The sequence below is a fragment of the Trachemys scripta genome, chromosome 2 (assembly GCF_013100865.1).
Source record: "Trachemys scripta elegans isolate TJP31775 chromosome 2, CAS_Tse_1.0, whole genome shotgun sequence".
Taxonomy (NCBI): domain Eukaryota; kingdom Metazoa; phylum Chordata; order Testudines; family Emydidae; genus Trachemys; species Trachemys scripta.
This window is the reverse complement of record NC_048299.1, coordinates 111638553-111662014: the sequence shown is the minus strand read 5'-3', so window position 1 is coordinate 111662014 and position 23462 is coordinate 111638553. Positions and strand designations below refer to the sequence as shown.

General features: G+C 43.5%; 1 protein-coding gene across 3 annotated transcripts in view; it reads right to left on the bottom strand.

The window, feature by feature from the left end:
- Positions 1-19640, bottom strand: part of CEP72 (centrosomal protein 72) — a 52303-nt gene extending 32663 nt beyond the window's left edge. For 2 of the 3 annotated variants that reach the window (XR_004644563.1, XM_034761417.1), the window contains exons 1-6: positions 19535-19640; positions 13181-13308; positions 11460-11652; positions 7346-7460; positions 2085-2263; positions 1208-1311 (exon numbers count right to left, since the gene is read on the bottom strand). Coding sequence is in view for 2 of the 3 variants with exons in the window: in XM_034761417.1 (XP_034617308.1) it covers positions 1208-1311; positions 2085-2263; positions 7346-7460; positions 11460-11652; positions 13181-13308; positions 19535-19595 (780 nt within the window). In the remaining variant the exon portion in view is untranslated. The remainder of the gene's footprint in view (positions 1-1207; positions 1312-2084; positions 2264-7345; positions 7461-11459; positions 11653-13180; positions 13309-19534) is intronic. The other variant, XM_034761418.1, reaches the window with a different exon arrangement.
- Positions 19641-23462: the final 3822 nt, after the last annotated feature.

Here is a 23462-nt window from a genome sequence, read left to right as displayed (position 1 = left end):
CCTAGGCTTTGGAGCTCATTCTCCTCCTGATCCAAATTAGTCCAAAGCTGTTTACCTTCAAGGCACTGAAAACACCTCTGTTTGCTCAAGAATTTGGAGAAGGATATCTTTATTTTTTCTTTTTCATTTTGGCTACATGGGTAATGTTAGGTTACTTGTCTTGATTAATATTTTTCCATTACCTGTCAAAGGCACCTACACACAAAAGACACTTTTGTGAATGTAAACCGAAATCTATTCAGGCAAAAGTGGTCATTATATATGGCTCCGAGCATTAAAATTTAAATTCCTTGGATTTTGGCACGTACCAGGTCAGTGCCAAATGGGGATTGAAACCAACCTGCACATTAGTAATTGCATGTATTAATGGATACTGTGTTGATTCTACGACTGATTTTAATTGGCATCCACCCATTTCTGCCGAAGAGATTTTGCCTGTCAAGCACCTCACATTCTTTTGGAACTATATTAATAAAAACAAACCAACCACACAATAAAAGCAGAGCTCCATTTTGAACTTTTTTTCTACTAACCAACTCACAGAACACTAAGGGTATGTCTACACTGCAATAAAAGATGCATGGCTGACCTGGGTCAGCTAATTATTTTTTTTTGGCTCGCAGGGCTCTAAGACCCCACAAAGGGGGAGGGTCCCATAGTCTGGACTCCCGCTCGAGCCCTAACGTCTACATTGCAATTTTATAGCACTGCAGTTCAGTACTGAGTCAGCTGACTGGGCCAGTTGCAGGTGTACTGGGAGGGTCTCATCACAGTGCAGATGTATGCAAAGGGAGCTCTAAAATTTCCCACTGTTGCTACCACTGGTGCAGTGGTATGAGGGTTAGTATAGTCTAACTGCCAGCATTTTAATCATCATATTACCTAACCCTACTCAGAGCAGGACTGAATGTGATTAAAATAGTGGTAGCCACAAGGGTTTTGATCCAATAGTGGTAGCCATCCCATTTTTGAACCAATACCATCAACTGAACTAAGCTGAATATACCCGACAAAGACTAGATTCAAACATTTAAGATCACTTCATTTACAGCCAGAGAAAGGGTATTCCTACATGCCTGCACTTGTGCATCTAGTGTTTCTCCTAAAATCTGTATAGTAGCTTACAGGCTTAAATAGTTAAAGACAACACAATACAAGTTTGTTTGTCTGGTTTTTTTTGTTTTTTTTGTTTGTTTGTTTGTTTTACCATAGGCATATTTGCTTGTTGCTTCCGCATTTGTAGGCTGATGGGTCTGGTTTCAGATTTCCTATTCATAGTAATGCCAACATTATCTTCAATATTGCGAATACCTTGGGAAACAAGAGATTGAATTAAAGTTTAGTAGTTTTATAAAACAGGCTAAGTTTAATAGGGTTGCAACATAATAGATATACATGTGAAGAGAGTGTAGTTATAGAGAGTCATAGGGCCTCTCTGGATCCTGGAGGATTAATCCACTAGTTTGAGGAGTCAATCTTCCGCTGTTACTTTTACAGGGGTCCAATCCAGCTCTACCCCATTCCCAAATGCAAAAGAAAGTCCCTCAAAACACTTTTCTTTCCAATATGTGAAAATAGCTCAAGGGGGAGGTGACATGGCCCAGAATTTTTAGGGCTCCAATATAAGTTTCTGGATATAGTACTTGCATGGAGGGAAAGTACTACTATTGCACCTCTACAGAGCTCTTTTGGACTTACGTTATGATTTTTATTTTATAGGAGTATTTTATTTCATAGTATTTTTCAAAGTTTCTACTAAGGGATGTATCACAAGATAATGGAAGTTTTACTCAATTTCTCTTCCATATAGCACGTTTCATATAAAATATGATACATAATAAAGATTTTAATGGAAAAGTAAGCAAAGAATATCAATGTTTACATATAGTTCAATACATAAAAAAATCTTTAATTTTAGTCTTTTGTTTATTTTATGTAAGCAAAGTAAGTTGACTGCTTTAAAAATGCTAAAGTGATGCATTTGAAAATATTCAAAGACAGAGAAGATATGGCCCCTAAACTCTGAAGATCTCCTTTTTAAACTATTCACTAATTACCTAATTTTTAAAGGTATATCAACATACTTTGTAAACTGTGAAATTCTACTTCAGGGTCCTTTTTAGCAGATCCTGTTATTCCAAGAGGTTTGCTCAAGTCCCATTCACACTTTGTAATTAAGTTTAGCACTGCTTCATCTTCTTCATCCATCACTGAACACTTCCTTGACATGGAGTTAATATATGCTATCCGTGGCTGGCCAGATCTGTTAAGGAAAATATGCTGTCACACTGTCACCTTATTTTAATGTTGTGGTTCCCTGTATTTAAAGATCCTTTTTGTGCTGATAAAAACCGACTTTAACATTGATACTCAGTAAAATAAGTAGTGGACCAGCCCAGTTTTTTATTCTAGGTAAAAGATTAGTTGTTTTCTTACAAGATATTGGATAAAGCACTAGATTGACTCAGGAGATCTGGTTTTAATTCCTAGCACTGCCACAAATTTCCTGTGTGATTTTTAGACCATTCACTTAATCTCTGAGTCCCAGTTTCCCATCTATGAAATGGGAATAATACAGTCTTTCTTCTACCTTTTGTCTGTGTTTGTCTGCAACTGACTCCAATCTATATTGTAATTATTGGGGGGAGGAGGGAGAATGAATGATAATATGTTGAAAGGAATCTTCCAGCACATTTTTAGAAGTAAAATTAAAATGGTATGATTTGTATGCAACTTCCCAGCTATTTTAAGGTTGATTATAAACTTTTACAACAAATTTTAAATTTGCTGTAAGTTTCAAAATATTTAGTGACTGATTATTGAAAGAATTCAATTCTTAAGATTTAAAAAAGCAGTAACAGCACATGAAATTTACAGCATGACAAGATTAACACCTGCTAGTACAGGTAAAGTTTGTAACAGTGGTACCATGAACCAATTTTTTCCAATTAAATAATATTTTTGGAGATATGTGCTCAATCACATCAGCTCCCGAAAAGTAGTTACAGCTGAACTGGGGTTGGATGCCTCAGCCACCAAAGTAAAAGGGAAATTTCCACAAAGGGATTTAGATGCTTAACTGCTACTTTAGGTTCTCAAGTACAAAATCCAGATCTCCAAAATCCCATGCAGCTGCTGCATAACCATGTAGGTGCCTAAATTCCCTAGGTATTTAAGTTTCTGCCAATAAAGTCCCCTACATTTCTCCTGCCCAGTTAAGCCACACCTCTCTCATACAGTATTGGCTGCGCAGCTTGTTGGCTTTTGTGAATCTCCTTCTCATGTGCCTAGGGAGCCCGATCAGTGCCCCATTTGTTAGGAACTGAACAAACACACAACAAAAAGATTGCCAATTAACAATTTAATTACATAATAGGTTAAGTAAGAGTAACTGAACCGCTTTTAAAATGAAATCCAGAAGGGCAAAAGGCATTTTGAATACAAGAATCTTCCACTATAAATCCATTTGTAATGATTTTCACTCTCAGAAAATGATCTGATATCCAGCTCTGGATGTGGAAAGACAAGCCAACAAGCACTCATGGTGGAATCCACAAAGGGACGTAGGTGCTATGACACTGATTGTTGAATTGCCTAACTTTTAGCGCCTACAAAGTCACAGTAACACTGTGATCCGCAAAACACGAGTTAGGCACCTAGGTTCCCCATACGATGCAGGGGGAAGAGATATGCGCCTTCAAAGGCGATCCATAAAAGCCAGCATGCTAGGCAGGGATCCATCTTAGATACCCATCTTTGGCATCTCCCATTGGATATGTGCTAGCCACCTATCTCTGGGCAGGGGACGAGGCTTACGTCCAGGCTGTAGAGTGGTTCCTATCTCTGCTAAGTATCAGGGGATAGCTGTGTTAGTCTGTATCCACAAAAACAACAAGGAGTCCAGTGGCACATTAAAGACTAACAAATTTATTTGGGCATAAGCTTTTGTGGGTAAAAAACTCACTTCTTCAGCTGCATGAGTGAAAATTACAGATGATGCAGGCATTATATACTGACATGAAGAGAAGGGAGTTACCTCACAAGCGGAGAACCAGTGTTGACAGGGCCAATTCAATCAGGGTGGATGTAGTCCACTCCCAATAATTGATGAGGAGGTGTCAATTCCAGGAGAGGCAAAGCTGCTTTTGTAGTGAGCCAGCCACTCCCAGTCCCTATTCAAGCCCAAATTAATGGTGTTACATTTGCAAATGAATTTTAGTTCCGCTGTTTCTCTTTGAAGTCTGTTTTTGAAGTTTTTTTGTTCAAGTACGGCTACTTTTAAATCTGTTATAGAATGTCCAGGAAGACTGAAGTGTTCTACTGGTTTTTGTATGTTACCGTTCCTGATGTCCGATTTGTGTCCATTTATTCTTTTATGTAGAGACTGTCTGGGCAATGTACATGGCAGAGGGGCATTGCTGGCACATGATGGCGCATATAACATTAGTAGATGTGCAGGTGAATGAGTCTTTGATGGTGTGGCTGATGTGGTTGAGTCATCGGATGGTGTCGCTAGAGTAGATATGGGGACAGAGTAGGCAACGAGTTTCGCTACAGCGATTGGTTCCTGGGTTAGTGTTTCTGCGGTGTGGTGTGTACTTGCTGGTGAATATTTGCTTCAGGTGGGGGGGGAGGGGGCTGTCTGTAAGCGAGGACCAGCTTGCCTCCCAAGGTCCGTGAGAGTAAGGGACAGTTTTCCAGGATAGGTTGTAGATCGTTGATGGTGTGCTGGAGAGGTTTTAGCTGGGGGCTGTATGTGATGGCCAGTGGGAGAACACTTCAATCTTCCTGGACATTCTATAACAGATTTAAAAGTAGCCATACTTGAACAAAAAAAAGAAGTGGGTTTTTTACCCACTAAAGCTTATGCCCAAATAAATATGTTAGTCTTCAAGGTGCCACCGGACTCCTTGTTGTTTTTATGGATACAGACTAACACGGCTACCCCCTGATACTTGACAGCATGCAAGGCATTGAATTTAGCCGTATGGAGTGGAAATCCATCAACCTCAACAAAAAACTTGGGGTGCAGCCTTCTCTCAACGCAGCAGCTGAGGGCCAGGTGAGCTCTGTCAGGCCTCGGCCGGGGAAGGGGCTCCTCTCCCGAGCCGCGGCAGCTCTGGCGGGCCTTGAGAGACTGCTGTGCGGCCGTGCAGCTTACAGGGAACATAGCACAGCACTCTACTGAGAGTTAAGTGACCTCAGTTCAAATCCTTTCTCCCCCTCCAGCACAGTGGGTAATTGAACCTGGGCCTCCCATTGAGACAAAAATTATAAAATGGAAGACACTATCACCACCACCTCCAACCAGTTTTTGAATGGGACCTGATCTGGTAGGTGGCCTCTCAACATGCTTGCTCTACTAGGCTCCACATGCAACTTAGACAGATGAACACCTTGTGACGCTGCTTCCCATATTTTTCAGAGTAATATTATATGATTGACACAATCATAATGTATTTTATGCAAGATAGGTCATGTGAGGTATCACTGGAAAGGTTATTTACAAAATAGGATTATCCTATTTGTATGAATGTATCATTTTTGCATCTCAAGTTAGGACTTTTGACAATACATCTGTACTACAAAAGTGTCTGCACCTGGGGAACAACCACCAGACAGAATGCAATCAGTCTGGCTGGCTAGCTGGGAACAAGTCAATGGACCATTAGGGAGAACAATATGTCTTTGAAGATGCTAATCTCCCACCTACCTGAGCTTTCCTGGGATGCTACAAAAAACCTCTGACTCATGGCTGCTTTGACACTGCAGGGTCATATGATCAAGTCATCTGGTACTGGACTTCATGATAGAATACCAGTATGTTTCCAGGGTGGGTGGGGTGGGGAACCACACTGGAAAACAAAGGACTCCTGCTATATGTAAAACCTATTTAAGGCAAGGGAGTGACATAATCAGGGTCATTCTTCACTGAATCCCCACCCAGAATGACTGCTGGAAATATCTAAGAAACGAAGACAAAGCAGGGGGAGAAAAGCTGAGACCAGGCTAGAAAGGTGTCTGGATTGTGAAAGAAATATCTGGATTTTTAAGCTGCAAGTAAGAGCAGCTTGCCTTCAAGAATCACTGCAATCTACCAAAAACAACATTTAGGGTGAGAAATTACTACTTGTAACCAGTTTCTTTAGTATCTTAAGCTTAGTTTGGGTGTTTGGTTCATTTGATAGGTAATCTGCTTTGATCTGTTTCCTAACCCTTATAATCTTTTGTAGTTAATAAATTTTGTTTTGTTTAAAACCAGTTTGTGGAATTCATAATGGGGGGGGGGCGCAAAAAAGCTGTGCATATCTTTCACCACTTTGAGGGAGGGAGTGAATCTCATGAGCTTACTCTGTACAGATTTCTGTGCAGTGCAAGATGATACAATTTTGGGTTTGCACTCCAGAGGGGGTGTGCACTTGAGTGCTGTGCAATTCCCTAGCTGAAGCCTACCCACGCAGAGCTGATTTCAGTGTCTGTGTCTTTCTGCAGCTGGGTGTGTCCCTACCTGTGTGTGTATTGGAGGAGACATGAGGGTCTGGCTCAGCAGGACAGAGTAAGGGAGCCCAGGCTGGTGGAACAGGCAGGCTCAGTGGTACCCCAATACATCAGGTGGCACCAGGGAGGGAACCCGTCACACCCCTATCTTCCCCTGGTTCATGAATATGTCTGGGGTGTCCAAGAGCTTAGAGTTGAGCAGCAGCATGCCTACCCAGAAGCAGGAACATAAGCACGGGGGCAGGAGGGAACATTTACTCTGAAAAATTTGGCACTGAGTGAGTTGATGCCTCCACTGTTTGGCAGGCATTTTGTGGATTGCAGCCAAGCCCAAACTGGACCTTACATGCCTAAGTACCTTCACAGATCCCACACTCAGATAACAGAGATTAGTGCCATTATAAAAATACAAATTGATGGGCACAGCACAGAGAAAGGCTTACTTATAGCAAGAAATCGACAAAGACAGAACTGAATATGAACAGCATTAACTGACAAATGAAGAAAGAGGAATCATGTAACTGGTAATGAGCAAGAATTCCTAAACCAGAGACCTGTGGTATTCAAAACACACAGAAATTTGCCTGAGGAATTTAATGCACAAGTAACAAATTGGTAAGGTTTGTCAGACACAGACTTGAGTAATTTCCCCAAAGTAACTCATAGGATTTACACTGACGGGACATGAGAGCCATGAAGATTTTCCATATGTTTCCACAGCTGCATTTTTTGATTCTTGCACTAAAAATGTTTATAAGCTTGCCTAAGTGCAATATTTGTTTTTGAATTAAGCCCTAATTTCCTTTCCAACACTTCAAATCTACTGCTTCTGTTACTTTGTTCATACCTTTCAATTTCATTCACTTTTGCTGTTGGTGAAGAATCTTTTAACTCAAATGCATGATCTGTGGTGAAATGCAAAAGGGATGCTTTTCGTTCACTATCTCTCACTGGTCGATCATCTAGAAAAAAACCCACACAAAAAGGAGTCAATGTCATTAATATTTTTCACTATAGCTTTTAACTCAGAAAATTAGAACGATATAATGGCTAGGTCTACACTACCCGCCTGAATCAGCAGGTAGAAATCGACCTCTCGGAAATCGATTTATCGCGTCCCGTTGGGACGCGACAATCGATCCCCGAATCGACGCTCTTACTCCACCAGTGGAGGTGGGAGTAAGCGCGTTGACAGGAAGCCGCAGAAGTCGATTTTGCCGCCGTCCTCAGAGCGGGGTAAGTCGGCTGCGATACGTCGAATTCAGCTACGCTATTCACGTAGCTGAATTTGCGTATCTTAAATCGAATCCCCCATGTAGGGTAGATGTACCCCCTGGCACCTTCAACCTGACTTCATTTACAGAAGATAAACCTCTGATAATCCGTGAGGCACAGATTTTATCATGTCAGTTTTAAGGAAAATACACACATGTTCCTAAGGCAACACGTGCATATGCCTAGGCTAGTGTTATAGAACATAACTGCTATTCCAGAGCCAAGTTTTGTAAACGCAACCCACTGTCCGGGGGCTTAAAGTTTTATGTCTGGGTTTTGTAGGTTTTTTACCTTTTTCCACCAATCTTCAAGTTATCTCATAATTCATTTGTAGGAAAACAACCCCATCACATTTAAATAGATTGTAGCAGAGAGGAATGATTCTCCTCATCCTGATAGCAGGTGTTGGAAGCCCCATCAGGAGCTGAAATTCAGCCTCTTCTGACTTAGTGGGACAGATATAGCTTATTAGATTCCACCCAGGATATAAGGGAGAATGGCAGACAGGAAAGGAAGCCTGGAAACAGCAATGTGGCAGTGGGTATAATAGGTCAGGGAAGGCTGAGCCTGCCCGGGCACAGTGGCGACCTCCAGACACCAGTTGTGGGTTTGGAGGGGGGAAGTTTTTTCTTATTATTATGCTCCATACAGGTTCCGGGACAGCCAAGGAGGTGGTATCTGCTATTCAGCTTCCTGGTTCATCAGTAATCTCCCTGGACTCCAGAGAGATTACTGATGAAGCTGAGTAACACATACCGCCTCCTCAGCCACCCCAGAACCTTCATGGAGTATATCAAAAGCTAAGGTTCTTCTCCCGGAAGAGAAGAAACAAGAGATTTTTACACAGGGCAGCTTGGGGTCTGTGAAGGCACAGTGCTGTGGGGGGGCTCCAGCTGGCCCGGGGCTTCTCTGACTATGGGGGAGGGGGGAAAGCACAGAGCTGCTCTGGCTGCGGGGGCAGGCTCCGGCCACAAGGAGGGGCCCTTAGGGCTCTGGCTGCAGGGGCCTTGGGCAAAGGGGCGGAGCTGGGGGCTAGCCTCCCCAACGGGGGGCTCCACCTACCGCTCATGGGTTCATGTAATGTGAATTTGGAATTACAGTAGAACACCTTGGAAATGGAGGATGTTCATAACTCTGAACAAAACATTAGTTCTTTCAAAAGCTTACAGCTGAACATTGACTTAATACGGCTTTGAAACTTTACTATGCAGAAGATAAATGCTGCTTTTTTTTTTTTTTTTTTTTTTTTTTTAATACTTTGCGTTTAACACAGCACTGTACTGTATTTGTGAGGTTTTTGTTTTGTTTTTGTGTCTGCTGCTACCTAATTGCGTACTTCCGGCTCCAAATGAGGTGTGTGGTTGACTGCTCAGTTCGTAACTCTGGTGTTCGTAACTCTGGTGTTCTACCGTACCTTTTCGTTAATGAAACCAGAGGCCATGAGCCATAACCTTTTAGTTGAAATCCTGACTCCACTGAAGTCAACAGCAAAACTTCTATTGATTTCGAGTGGGCCAAGATTTCTCCCTTTGACTCCACAATGAAAATAGAGCTTTATATTAGGGGCTGACTGGCAACTCCACTCACATAGACATAAGTGAATTCTGTTCTAAAGCTAGCAGGAGGGGAAGATGGCCGTAATGACCATTATACAAAGAAAATTAGGACAATTAACTTTTGTCACTTTGATGAGTAGTTAAAGGGAGGTTTGTATTTGGCATGGTTTTTTTTTTTTTTTTTTTTTTTTTTATTAAAGTTAACATCTTGCTCTGGTAATATAGCTGCATGTAACCAACATTCCCTTTTAAAGGATCCTGATACTTAAATCTTTTAACTTACAAAGCCACAAACTACACTATTGACAGCAAAAGATACACAAAGCTACAGACACTACTGAAAATGGGTCACTGTTCTGAACAATTCTATGGGAAGGGGAAAAGACAAGTTCTCAGAGTGATATTTTAAATAGTTAGTTCTTCTGTTTTGGTATAACTGTTGGATTGCTTCACAGAAGCTAACAGAATCCTACAGGGAGCAGGATATGGTTTTCTTCCCTACGTATCCACTAATAATAGGTTAGTTGTGGGCACAAGTCTTGATAAGCATTATCAAAAAGTTTGAAATACAAATAAATGCAAGGAGGAAACAGTAAGCTTTCTTATCAAAACATTTACGTATACAGTTAATTTGTGCAGTAGCTGTGTGTCTAATTTGTGTGTCTAATTTATCAAATCATATGTTCATAGAAAATATTGATACAAAAGCATAACAGAATAGAGCACCCATTCATATTACAAAATGTTTACTCTGAACCTTTATTCAAAACATCTTTAGTCAGAAAAAGTATTTTGCATTTTCAAAACACAAAGTCAACCTTGGTAATGTTTTTTTCATACTAAAAATAGAGTGGGATTTTCAAAAGCTCTCAGTGTTGGCCTTATTCCTCTACCGCTGAAGACAATGGGAGCTAAGTTAGACCAGTGGTGAGCACATTAGAAAAATCACATCCGTAAAGTCTCTATAAAACTGTTTGCACTAAAAAAAATCTGCAATGGGATAATGGAATGATCTATAATTGTTTAACAAAGTACTGAATACCCCCAAATAACCATGTTATGAAGGTTTTTGCACATCAGCTTTGAACTTAAATAATGAAGTTCATGCAACAGCCAGCCCTGCTGCTGATAAATGACATTGGCTCTGTCTCAGACCCTAACATGCACTAAGCTGGTAATGTCACATCTGCCACAGAATGCTGCTGGAGATATGTGCTAAATCTGTCACTTCATGCTATTGGTACAGCACATGGCTCCTACTGATTCCTGAACCAACACACAATTAAAAAATAAAAATAAATAAAAATCCTGCTCCAAAGAGCTTACAGTTTAATTTAAGACAAGTTGCATTCACAAAGAAGCACAAGCATGATGGTAATAAAAACAGGTTAGCTATGTGCACAGGTAGATGGTTTCCAGTCAATCTATCTAGATATCTTAGGTACATATATGGCCCCCATTATCACAGTATTTGAGCATCTCACAGTCTTTAATGTATTTATCCTCACAACATCCAGTGAGGCAGAGAAGTACTATTCTCTCTCTATTTCCCAGCTACAGAACTGAAGCATAGAGACTAAGGCTCGGATTCACAAATGTATTTAGATTCCTTACATCCACTGATTTCATAAGTTAGGAGCCTACATACTTTTGTGGATCTGGACCTACGTGACTTGCCCAAGGTCACCCAGGAAGCCTGTGGCAGAGCAGGAAACTGATTCTGAGTCTCAGGCTAGCTCTTTAATCACTGGCCTAGCCTTCCTCTCTAATCTAATCATATTCTTTCATATTTTTTTAAAAGTTATAAATAAAATCGGGTATCAGAAGTCCTACTGACCATTTAGCTAGCCATTATTATGGTAACAAAGGTATCCCTCCACCTGGAAAGTTGTTCCATACATTTAAGAAATACCACCAAAACCACATTCTTAAAAGTACATATATAGCCTATAAAGAATAAATGTGGACATGGTATAAAGGTTTCATTGGCACTCATGGAATAAACTGCATAAATCACACACCACAGACATATTCTCAATACATACACATATATATTTCTCTTTCATATAAGATACTTAATACTATATCTAAAATTTCAAGAACTCAAGTTAAGTTCTGAATTGTACTTACCTAATCGTCTAAGGTTAGGAAGCATGTGCACAACAAAAAGACGATAATCAGACTCATTTTTAACTACAGGGTTCAGACGGAGGTCCACATCCTTGAGAGCAGTTAAACTATGAAGTCGAAATATTTCTGATAGTGATGAAATGTGATTGTAATAGAGATTGAGCTTTTCTAAAAATATGAGATGCTGAATACCCTGTTAATGTATAGAAAATAGAAACCATATTAGTTTGTACTCACATATGACTTGAATAAACTTTACGTTTTCATAGAGTGAAATACACTAGGTCATTGATATAAATCAAAGCCAGGCAACTAGTGATTTAATAGTCTTTACCATCTGCCTGTAGCTGTTTGGTGGCCTATGTGAAATGAGTTGCTGGTCTCAGTCCAAGTTCAAGTGCACACATGAACATTTTTAAAAACCTCACAAACACACATCACAAGTGACATTATTTGTTATTCTTTTTGGCTTTGTCAAAACTATCCTCCAAGAAGATATTCCTTCCAGACAAGGGTTGTAGCTGAGTGGTAGAGCATTTGGGGACAACTTAATAACTGCTGCCCATGCCATATCTGTTATGTGCATATAAAGCCCTTCTGTCTTCTAGTGGCATCTTTAAATATTTAAAAATTTCTAGTGACACTTAAAACATTTTTGAAGTTAACATTATTTTGCTGAGATGAACAATTAGTTAAGAGTGCTGAAATTTAAATGTGAACTGAGTACCTCAAGTATTGACATTCATCAATTTGAGCTCTTCAAGCTATCAAGAAATGTTACAGATATTATGTAAAATAAAGTAATATAGTATATTGATGCTGTTCTTCACAAAAAGGGTTGAGATAAGCGATTACACACTTACACTTTGTTCCTGCAAAGATTTAAGCACATGCTTATTTTTACCCACATGAAGAGTCCTGATGACACTGGTTGAACTCTTGTATTTAAATTAAGCATGAGTGTAAGTCTTTTTAACCTGAAAAAGGTGATGGATTGATAGCACTTGAAACTAAAATCCTCCTTCAACTACAAAGGAGCTATAGCACAGGCTTGGCAATGCACATTTCCCCATACTAAATCACTGAAATGCCACAGTCTTCGAGAAAGAAAACCTGTAAGTTTAATATATTAGTTCAGACTCCATGCCAGCTTTTGCTGAGACTATGACCAAGGGTGCCAATTATAATCTGGACTCCAGCCCACTTGGAATAGACTAAAACTACAAAATCATTTCACACAATGCTCTGAACAACCACCAGAAAATAATTTTTGACCACTAATCCAAATTAGATTCAAAATTGTCATTTGGAGATAACACACTCTTTATTCTGTTACCAATCCTCCAAAGCCATCCAACTCCATTTACTTGTGAAAAAAAAGGGGTTGCAGGATCAGGGACTAAATCAGGATCTGCATGCCGGGCTGGTAATGGAACAGGTAGTGAGCCTGCTCACAAAATACTTATTTTCTTTACAGATACTGAATTTCAAGTTTATCAGAAGGTAAACTGGCTCCCCCTTCACCTGTACCCTCCATTATTTTTCCATAAGGTACCAGGTTTGCAAAGCACAAAAAAACCCGATATTGTTCCAACCTCCATAAAACCCTCAATACGACTCCCCCAATCCTCTTGTCCCTTCTCCATGACTTCAAGACCCAACCCAGTTCCTGTTATATACATCTTAAATAATCATTTAAAAAAAATAAACAAAAAACATACCTCCAAGCTAACCAATGCATTGCGAGAGAGGTCTAAGGATTTTAGGCGAGTGAAATTTTTCAGAGAATTTCCTAAATGAGTAATCTTTTCATGATAAGTTCCAGGAAGAGACAATGATCGGACATCAGCTACAATGAGAAAATGTGAAACCTGAATATACTGATCATAAGAAAAATTAAGTTATTGAAATTATTCTAATTCTTTTAAATACACCTGATATTGAAGTGACAGACAATGCAAGATGCATGTTTAATTTTTTTTGTGATTTTAGGATTGTGTGTGTGTGTCAATGACTTGGAGAATATTTATCATTGGCAAGTGGAGCTAACAATGTCAGGGATTGGCCTCCTTGTGCCTATGAGGGCAGATTTTAAAAACTGCCTGCGGATATGCTGCTTGGTAGAACTGCAAAGAGGACCTAGATAAAGATAACACACCTTCCATCTGTATTGCTCCCCACCAAGCTGTCTGCATGGAAATTAAGCCATAAAGGCAGAGGATAATCCCACAGAAAGCAACACTTCCGCTTCCAGTCTCAAAATTCTAATGACATTCACATGTGGCCAAAGAAGGGTGCACCTGTAAATTACGGTATGTTTCTTGCAGTCAGATTACATCTATATCAACTTGTGAACAGATTATACCTATTTCAACTAAATAGATCTGTGGCAGTTTCTTACGAAGCCACTAAATTACTACACTAAAATCTAGTTTCTAACCAAACAGTTATGCCACAGTCTAATGGATTTATTGGCATGTACCCAACCAGCCTTTTTGTACTTGTCTTCTGGGTCTATGTGATGAAACAAAACCTCTTCCCTAGTTCTTTTAGCAGAAACAGCTTATATTTCATCAGATAAATAACCAAATGGCCAAAAAACCCAACTGCAGGTCATGTGGGGCTGGACTGTGATGGACTGTAAGCACCTGCTAAGCATATACTGTTCCTATAGAAATCACTGGGACATGAGGGTGCTCAGCACCTTGCTGCAGACATTTAGCACCTTTTGGATCAAACCCTCACAGAATGTGCTTGATCTGATATCCCTAGATCAAAGAACATAAAAGTATTATTAGTGATGTGCTCAGGGCTGTTCTGTAGTGAGGTCAGATCATGGCAGAAGAGTGGATCAGCACTTTTGCTGCATGGAGGATGCTATTTTGTTCTCAAAATGGCACGCTCCCCATAGCATGATGCATTGCAAGGTCATGCCACATGAAAGATGGCATTTGGTAGAGCAAAATGGCATCCTCCGCACAGCATGGCCCTACAAGCACCATGTGTGTGAGTTCATGCTGGTGGGGGCATTCTGGTAGATGCCCTTTCAGGACTACACCACTGACTCAGGGAGGTCAGAATTGAATAAGAAGAAATTAAATGCCAGAGGGGTAGCTGTGTTAGTCTGGATCTGTAAAAAGCAACAGAGTCCTGTGGCACCTTATAGACTAACAGAAGTACTGGAGCATAAGCTTTCGCATGCGTCTGACGAAGTGGGTATTCACCCACGAAAAAAACATTAAATGGCCATCTATTCTCCTCTGTGTGCAGTTGCAGTTAAAAAGAAAAGGTGGCACAGTCACTATTGTAAAAAGTCTGCTCAGTCATACAAAAGCAACAGTGAGCAGGAAGATTTCTATGCTAGATAGGGAGCACAATGCCATTGTATGGGGGCATTTACCTCACACAGATGGTGAACCAGTTAAGGTGGGCTGGTGAGGCGAATAAAATACCTGATTTCACCTACAGGGTGGGCTAGGCCTATTTAAAAATGAAGCTTGGCTAGGGAGGAGCTGGGTGGTTTCTATAAAAGGAGGAAGACCAAAGCAGAAGGAGGCTACATGGAAAGACCTCTGCAGCCCCTCTCTGAGTACCAGAGACTGTATGCAGGAGGTACAGAGATGTCACTGGAATGGAGCATGCTCTGCTGGTAAGCACTGGGGAGGGGAGGGGGGAGAGAGAGAAAAAAAAAAGGCAGGACCTGGACCTCCAGGAAAGAAATCCAGCATGGCACTCAACTGAAGAACTCCAGGAGGGAGTTTATCTGCCTGGGGCTGGCTCTGATGGCAGAGTGAAAGGAGGAACTCCTAGAGTGGACTTGATAAAAAACAACCGATAGGCAGACAATATTAGGGACAGACAGAAGTGGAGGATCCAAAGAAGAGGCAAGGCTCCAGGGAAGTAACTTGTGAGAGTGAGCATTCTCCAGAAGCAAAGAAAGCTGGGGGAGACTCCAGAATGGATTAAAAATTTAAACCTGAGGGAAGGGGCAGAAGTTGCTTTCGTTTTGGTTTGTATTTTGCTTTTGAGTTTGGTAAAAATACTCCAGGGAAAAGTCCTAGGGCCAGTATTCTGATAGAAAAAAGGAATGGAAGAGGAGCCCTGGAAGGGCAGGAGATGTCATATTGATTACCAGTGCTGTGTGGGACAAGGTCTCTTTGGGATGTTGATACTGTCAAAGAGGAGAGACTTTAATGTGGCCTGGCCAGAGATCTGAGTCACAGAATAGGCACTGCAGAGCCAGAATGGATGTCAGCAGGGAGCGCTAGATGAGCAAAGAGTTAATACCCACACTCAGCCATAAGGGGTTACACCAGTAATGAGTCCACTCTTCTATAGCCATTAAATTCTGCAGAATCCAGGCTTGATTTGAAGAAGGGAGGGAAAAAGAGGGTACAACTGGGTGCTGTGGGTACAACCCACACTAAGTGCTAGTCTACACTATCATGCTACAGTGGTGCAGTTGTAGCGCATCTGGTGAAGATGCTCTCCTATCGGCATAATTACTACACCTCAACGAGAGGTCAGTGGGAGAGCATCTCCCAGCAACACAGCGCAGTGTAAACACCCTTTAAGTCGCTGTATCCTGCGTCACAAAAGGGTGATTTTTTCACACTCTTGAGTGACTTAAGTTACATTGACTTAAGTGGTAGTGTAGATAGGCCCATAGTGGAAATGTGGTATCATATCACACTAAAGGAAACATTGGGAGCTTCTGAGCATAGCAATGCTGAATCAACCACCCTTACATCACTGGGAGTTCCTAAGCATATAGATCAGAGGCGGGCAAACTTTTTGGCCTGAGGGTTTCGGAAATTGTATGGAGGGCTGGTTAGGGGAGGCTGTGCCTCCCCAAACAGCCAGGCATGGCCCGGCCCCTGCTCCCCCCCCCCTCCCTGACCCTCCCTTCCCCCCGGACCCCTGCCCAATCCACCCCCCCCCCCCCTGTCCCCCCCCAGAACCTCCATCCCTGACGCCCCCCGCCGCCCCAACCAACCCCTCCTCTCATTCCTGACTGCCCCCCCAGGACCCCTGCCCCATCCAACCACTCCTTCTCCCTGACTGCCCCCCGCTGCCCCATCCAACCCCCCATCCTTCCTGACTGCCCCCCTGGGACCTCTGCACCCATTAAGCCCCCATTCCCCGCCCTCTGACTGCCCCGACCCCTATCCACACCCGTGCCCTCTGACCACCACCCCGAACTCCCCTGCCCTCTATCCAACCCCCCCCACTCTCTGCCCCCTTACCACGCTGCCTGGAGCACCGGTGGCTGATGGCGCTACAGCCGTGCCACCTGGCTGGAGCCAGCCACACCACTGCGCAGCACAGAGCACGGGTCAGGCCGCGGCTCTGCAGCTGCGCTGCCCGGCTGCCTAGAGCATTGTGCCGGTGGCACGGCACGCTGAGGCTGCAGGGGAGGGGAAACAGCGGGGGAGGGGCAGGGGGCTAGCCTCTCGGCCCAGAAAGGAGGGTCCCACGGGCCGCATGTGGCCCGCGGGCCGTAGTTTGCCCACCTCTGATATAGATGCTGCATGCCCACTATTTCATTTCTTTGTAGGGTGCAGCTTACTTCCTCCTCCATCTCGCATATGGCTGCCAGCGTACAGCACTGATAGATCTGTCTATCATCCACAATGCATCCTTGGGATGTTATATGCCCCTCAAGTACAGCAAATGCAATTCTCCCTGATCCTTATGTGGACCATGCAAGAGCTGGCAAGGGAAGGCTCTTTGTGCCATTTCCCATATTGCACATTTGTTAAGCGGCAAGCAAAATTTGTCCCGAAGTTTCTAGCTGTTATCGTTACAAGAGAACCACACAGTACTGTCTTTATACATCTAAAGTCAGGTTACTGTTGCCCAGAGCTTTTCCCAATTTACAATTGAATTAAAACAGTCTGTTCTTCCAAGCTACTTCTTTTCATGTCTAGCATGCCAACTTACTTCTCGTTCTCGACACTTAGGCACTCCTAAGACATGCTTTTTCTAGGGGTCTTTTAATGTTAACCCACTTTAGGGAGAAGTGCGTTGGAAAACACAAAGGAAGATATCTGCATCCCTTTGAGTTTGGATCTTCACTTAGTAAGTCAATGTGCTATGTTTTATCCGTGCTAGTCTAATTAGGATTGTGAGGTACTCAAACCAGCAACTGATCTTTCTCTAATTTCATATAGTACCAAGTGCACAGATGGTATACCAATTAAAGAAAAAAGATCAGTCTGATTACACTATCCTGACTGGAAGTGAAGTGAGAAAGGAAAGGTAGTTTTACTGGCTAATGGGCCTCCATCTTACGTACTCATCTACCGATTCCATTTTTGCAGAGTATTACACTCGCTTTGCACTGGAATAAATGACTATGAGTTGCAAAGAAGTGGAAGATTATGCTCATCGTGGCATGAGCCACTACAGCTGCTGGGCTATATAATGCTATGAGATACACTGGTGTATAACCAGAGTAATACATTTAATTTTATCAAAGTTACTTTGGATTAAAACTAGTTTAAGTGACAGCAGTATTGGACTCTGAGGGTACATCTACTCAGCAATTAAGCACCCGTGGCTGGCTCAAGTCAGCTGAATTAGGCTCCCAGAGCTCAGGTTGTAAAATTGCTGTGTAGATGTTTCGGTTCAGGCTGGAGCCCAACCTCTGGGACCCCATGCGGGGGGGAGGGTCCCAAAACCTGGGCTGCAGCCCAAGCCCAAATGTCTATATAGCAATTTTTAGCCCTGCAGCCCAATTTAGCTGAGCTGGACCAGCTGTGGCTATGCTGGGGTCTTTTATTCCAGTGTAGATGTACCCTAATACTCCACTTTTTTCTGCTTGAAAGTGGGGCTTCCCAGCAGCTTTAATAGATGGCATAAAGCAATGGTTTCTGGCTCTAATAATTTGGAGGCCACCAGATATTTATGGGACAAGAAACATGAGAGGGGGCCAGATCCTCCTACACAGTCTACTGTAAAATCACCATATATCAGTTAACTGAGGATTCCTCTAGTTAAACACCTAACCAGTGATATACTGCCTCCACAGTCCCTGCTGTAGGGAGCATGTGGGCACGGTCAAGGGAAGAGGGGCACGGCCAGAGCACAGCTGGACTATGACAGCTGTATCTGTCTGCCACAGGACCAGCCCCGTGTAGAACCAGGGAGCTCTAAAGGTGGTATAAAGTCATCGCTGCCCCCACCCTTACGATGTGGGATTCAGGCTGCTCCGATCACAATAGCTGCCATTTTAAAATCCAGGACAGTTTGAACATGTGGGTGGGCTCACGGCAATTACCTGTGTAACCAAGCATGTCCACACACGCACGTGGCCACCACCAGGATCACAGGCAGCAATCAAACCGTGACCATCATCACCACAGTCCCAAGCCTCAACCACTTGGGGCGGCGGTGATGCCCTCCCCTGTTGTGCCATAGCAGCAGGCCGGGCAGCCACTAGCAGCAGACATGGGCACAGCCCTGTGACAGGGGAAGCCGAGTACTGCGAGAAGGTCTGGGCGTCGGGGCCAAGCTGCAGGCTCCCGCTTCTGACGTGTTCCTTTCGGGGGCTCCTGGTCTCCAAAGTGTCCCTGCTCAGGGGCCTTGCCCCATGCCGCATCCCTGCTAACCTGGTACTGGGGGGCATCTGACCAACCACAGGGCCCAGCTGTCACCAGCAAGAGCAGCGTGATGGGGGACCCCAGCCCCGCCCAGCCGTGGCCACGCCCTCATTCACACACCGCCATAGGAGGGGTCGGGCAGCTCCTGACTGGCGCGTGCAGCAAGTCTTAGCCCCGCCCCCCACAGACCCTCGGCCCGCCTGAGGCAGCCACACCGGATAGGAGAGGGCGAGAAAGGGGAGCCCCAGCTGCTGTCAATCGTCTCCTCCCATTGGTCAGCGGTGCTCTGGGGGCGGGACCACTACACAAGCCCCGCCTCTTATTTTCCAACCCGCCTAGTGCCGCCGTATTAACGGTTTTAACCGCCAGCGAGGAAAGCTACTGTCTTCATCTCCAGGCTGCTGCCTCCGGCGACCATCCCTGCCACCCCCTCCCATAGGAGCAGCGCCCCCCAGGATGGGAGCTGGTTACCGAGGTTCTGATGCCGCAGATTGACTCTCTCCCGAATCGCCTCTTCCGTGATCGCCGCCATCGCTTTCAAACACTGCGCATGCGCCCTGACGTCCTGCTGCTTCTAGCCTCCTGAAGGGTCAACCAGACACGGCCTGGGGGCGGGGCTTCCGCGGGGAAGCGCGTGCGGCAGGGGCGGGGCGCTGAGGGATGGGGCCTGCTGCAGGCGGAAGCCCCCTGAAGTGCTGGGGCGGGGCTTAGGGCTGCAGCTGTTCCCCCGACGTGTCTGTGCCCAGCACTGTGCTGGGGGCAGCCTGTAGCCTAGAGTGCGGGCTATGGACTCCCCGGTTGAGAGCCTGTTCCAAGGCCCATTGAAATCAATCTGCAGCAGGCCCCTAGACCAGAGCCTTACCTCCCCTACCCAGCTGTGCTCCTCTTGTTGGCTCGCTGGGTATTGATTGGCTTATTTATTTTATAGGGGGAGCAACACTGACTTCCCAAAAAGAGTATTTTGGAGTATGAAAAAATCCAAAAACAAAAATCCCAAATCCAAAGGGGAAGTCCAGCTACGACCAGTGATTAGGTTGGAAAAATAAATGCCCTGCTTCTGGGCATCTAAGTACCCTGGTGTGTGAAGATAATCTGATTAATTTTTTTCTCAGACTGTCATTCCTGCCCATTAAACAATTTTGCCCTCTGACAATTTTTATATTAAAAATCTATTTCTGTTCTTTATAATAACAGATAGTGATGAGTTACCAACACATAATTTTTACAAAATAGTAGTTTCCAAGGATGGAAAAAATACACATAGCCAAACCTGTCTTTCCTAAGTCTCTTAGGTAATTTGAAATAATATCCGATATTTTCAAAATAGAGCTTTAGTCTTCCTCTTGAGATGTGATGGAAACCATCTATTCTAAGAGCAAAAACATTCCTGTTTCTTTTTTTTCCTCACATTGGTTTCGGTTTCACATGGTCTTCTTAGATTATGCAGTGTCACAGTTAGGACAGTACACATTTCACAAAATAGTCTGTGACTAAAAATGTAGAATTTTATTAAATATGAGATCTATTTGGGATTTTTGAGCTATCTATTAAAAAAAAAACGAGTAATTCCAAAGATTAAATTAGCTCTTTTATTATAAAACGTATTACTGAGGTTTATCAAATTCAATATTCAGCCTCATATGGAACAATGAAAAGTTTAAGTTGACAGTACAAATACTACAAACTTGTGACTGCAAAGACAAATATACAGAGTAACAGCTTTAATTTTTACTGGCAGTTTTGTTCCATTTCTTATACAAAATATATCATTTGTGCCTTGTCCCTGTTATGTGGCTTTTTTTTATGAATTATATAATAGCAATTAGGCCATATGTGGAAAAACAAACAAATGTCTCCATTTAAAGATTTTCTTAAATTTGGTATTAAAAGATACCTTTTGGGCAATATACACAAACCACATTGTTGTACGCACTAACATGAGATATAAGGTAAAATGGAAACATATTTCATTGACTGAAGAAGATCAAGAAGAAAGATTGCAGAACATCCGGTTCATTATCTTTACAATTTTTCACAAGAAAATCTTAAATAGATATTACTGGGTACCAGACTATCAAAATACCTCAGGTTTTGCTAATCAAAGTAAACTGTGCAAATGCTACAAATCATCAGCTAAAAACTGTCCCACATAATATTTTTATCACAAATTACAGAAGTACTGGAGCAGTATATGCAAAGGTAACAATTATGAATAGATATAACTTCCTCTGCCTCCTGGTCTATATACTTAGACTTAGTAGATTAATTAAATCTTTCAACATATGCCAAGGAATGGGTACTAGTATGTCTCTTAGGGTATGTCTACATTGCGGGATTAATCCGAATTTATATAATTAGAATTTTGGAAACAGATTGTATAAAGTCGAATGTATGCGGCCACACTAAGCACATTAATTCGGTGGTGTGCGTACATATACTGGGGCTACCGTCGATTTCTGGAGCACTGCACTGTGGGTAGCTATCCCATAGCTATCCCATAGTTCCCGCAGTCTCCTCCACCCATTGGAATTCTGGGTTGAGATCCCAATGCCTGATGGGGCCAAAAACATTGTCGCGGGTGGTTCTGGGTATATCCTCCCCCCTCTCCAGGGAAGCAACGGCAGACAACCGTTTGGCACCTTTTTCCTGGGTGAATAATGCAGACGCCATACCATGGCAAGCATGGAGCCCGCTCAGCTCAAGACAGCAGTCATGAACATTGTAAACACCTTGCGCGTTATCGTGCAGTTTATGCTGAACCAGAACCTGCAAAACCAGGCGGCGAGGAGTAGGCTACGGCAGTGCGACGGCGAGAGTTATGAGGATATGGACATGGAATTCTATCAAACCGTGGGACCCGGTGCTTTGGAGATCATGCTGTTAATGGGGCAGGTTATAGCCGTGGAACGCCGATTCTGGGCTCGGGAAACAAGCACAGACTGGTGGGACCGCACAGTGTTGCAGGTGTGGGACGATTCCCAGTGGCTGCGAAACTTTCGCATGCGTAAGGGCACTTTCTTGGAACTTTGTGACTTGCTTTCCCCTGCCCTGAAGCGCCAGAATACCAAGGTGAGAGCCACCCTCACAGTTGAGAAGCGAGTGGCGATAGCCCTGTGGAAGCTTGCAACGCCAGACAGCTACCGGTCAGTCGGGAATCAATTTGGAGTGGGCAAATCTACTGTGGAGGCTGCTGTGATGCAAGTAGCCAAAGCAATCACTGAGTGCTGCTACGAAAGGTAGTGACTCTGGGAAATGTGCAGGTCATAGTGGATGGCTTTATTGCAATGGGATTCCCTAACTGTGGTGGGGCAATAGATGGAACCCATATTCCTATCTTGGCACCGGAGCACGAGGGTACCCAGTACATAAACCGCAAGGGGTACTTTTCAATGGTGCTGCAAGCCCTTGTGGATCACAAGGGACCTTTCACCAACATCAACGTGGGCTGGCTGGGAAGGGTTCATGACGCTTGCGTCTTCAGGAACGCTAATCTGTTTAAACGGCTGCAGCAAGGGACTTACTTCCCGGACCAGAAAATAACCGTTGGGGATGTTGAAATGCCAATAGTTATTCTTGGGGACCCTGCCTACCCCTTAATGCCATGGCTCATGAAGCCATACACAGGCAGCCTGGACAGGAGTCAGGAGCTGTTCAACTACAGGCTGAGCAAGTGCAGAATGGTGGTGAAATGTGCATTTGGCCGTTTAAAAGATCGCTGGCGATCATTACTGACTCACTCAGACCTCAGCCAAACCAATATCCCCATTGTTATTTCTGCTTGCTGTGTGCTCCACAATCTCTGTGAAAGTAAGGGGGAGACCTTTATGGCAGGGTGGGAGGCTGAGGCAAATTGCCTGGCTGCTGATTACGCGCAGCCAGACACCAGGGCGATTAGAAGAGCACACCAGGAAGCGCTGTGCATCAGAGAAGCTTTGAAAACCAGTTTCATGACTGGCCAGGCTACAGTGTGAAATTTCTGTTTGTTTCTCCTTCATGAAAACCCGCCCCCTTTATTAACTCATTCTCTGTAAGGAACCCACCCTCCCCCTTCCCCCAGCTTGCTTTCAAAGGAAATAAAGTCACTATCGTTTAAAAATCATGTATTCTTTATTAATTGATTATAAACATAGGGAGAGAACCCACAAGGTAATCTGGGTGAGGTTTGGGAGGAGGATAGGAGGGAAGTAAAAGGCCACTGAAAAAATTCAATATAATGACAGCCTTTTGGTTGGGCTGTCCACTGGGGTGGAGTGTGAGGGTGCATGGAGCCTCCCCCCCACCCTGAGTTCGTACACGTCTGGGTGAGGAGATTATGGAACATGGTGAGGGGGGAGGGAGGTTATACAGCGGCTGCAGCAGCAGTCTGTTATCCTTCTGCCATTCCTGAAGCTCCACCAGA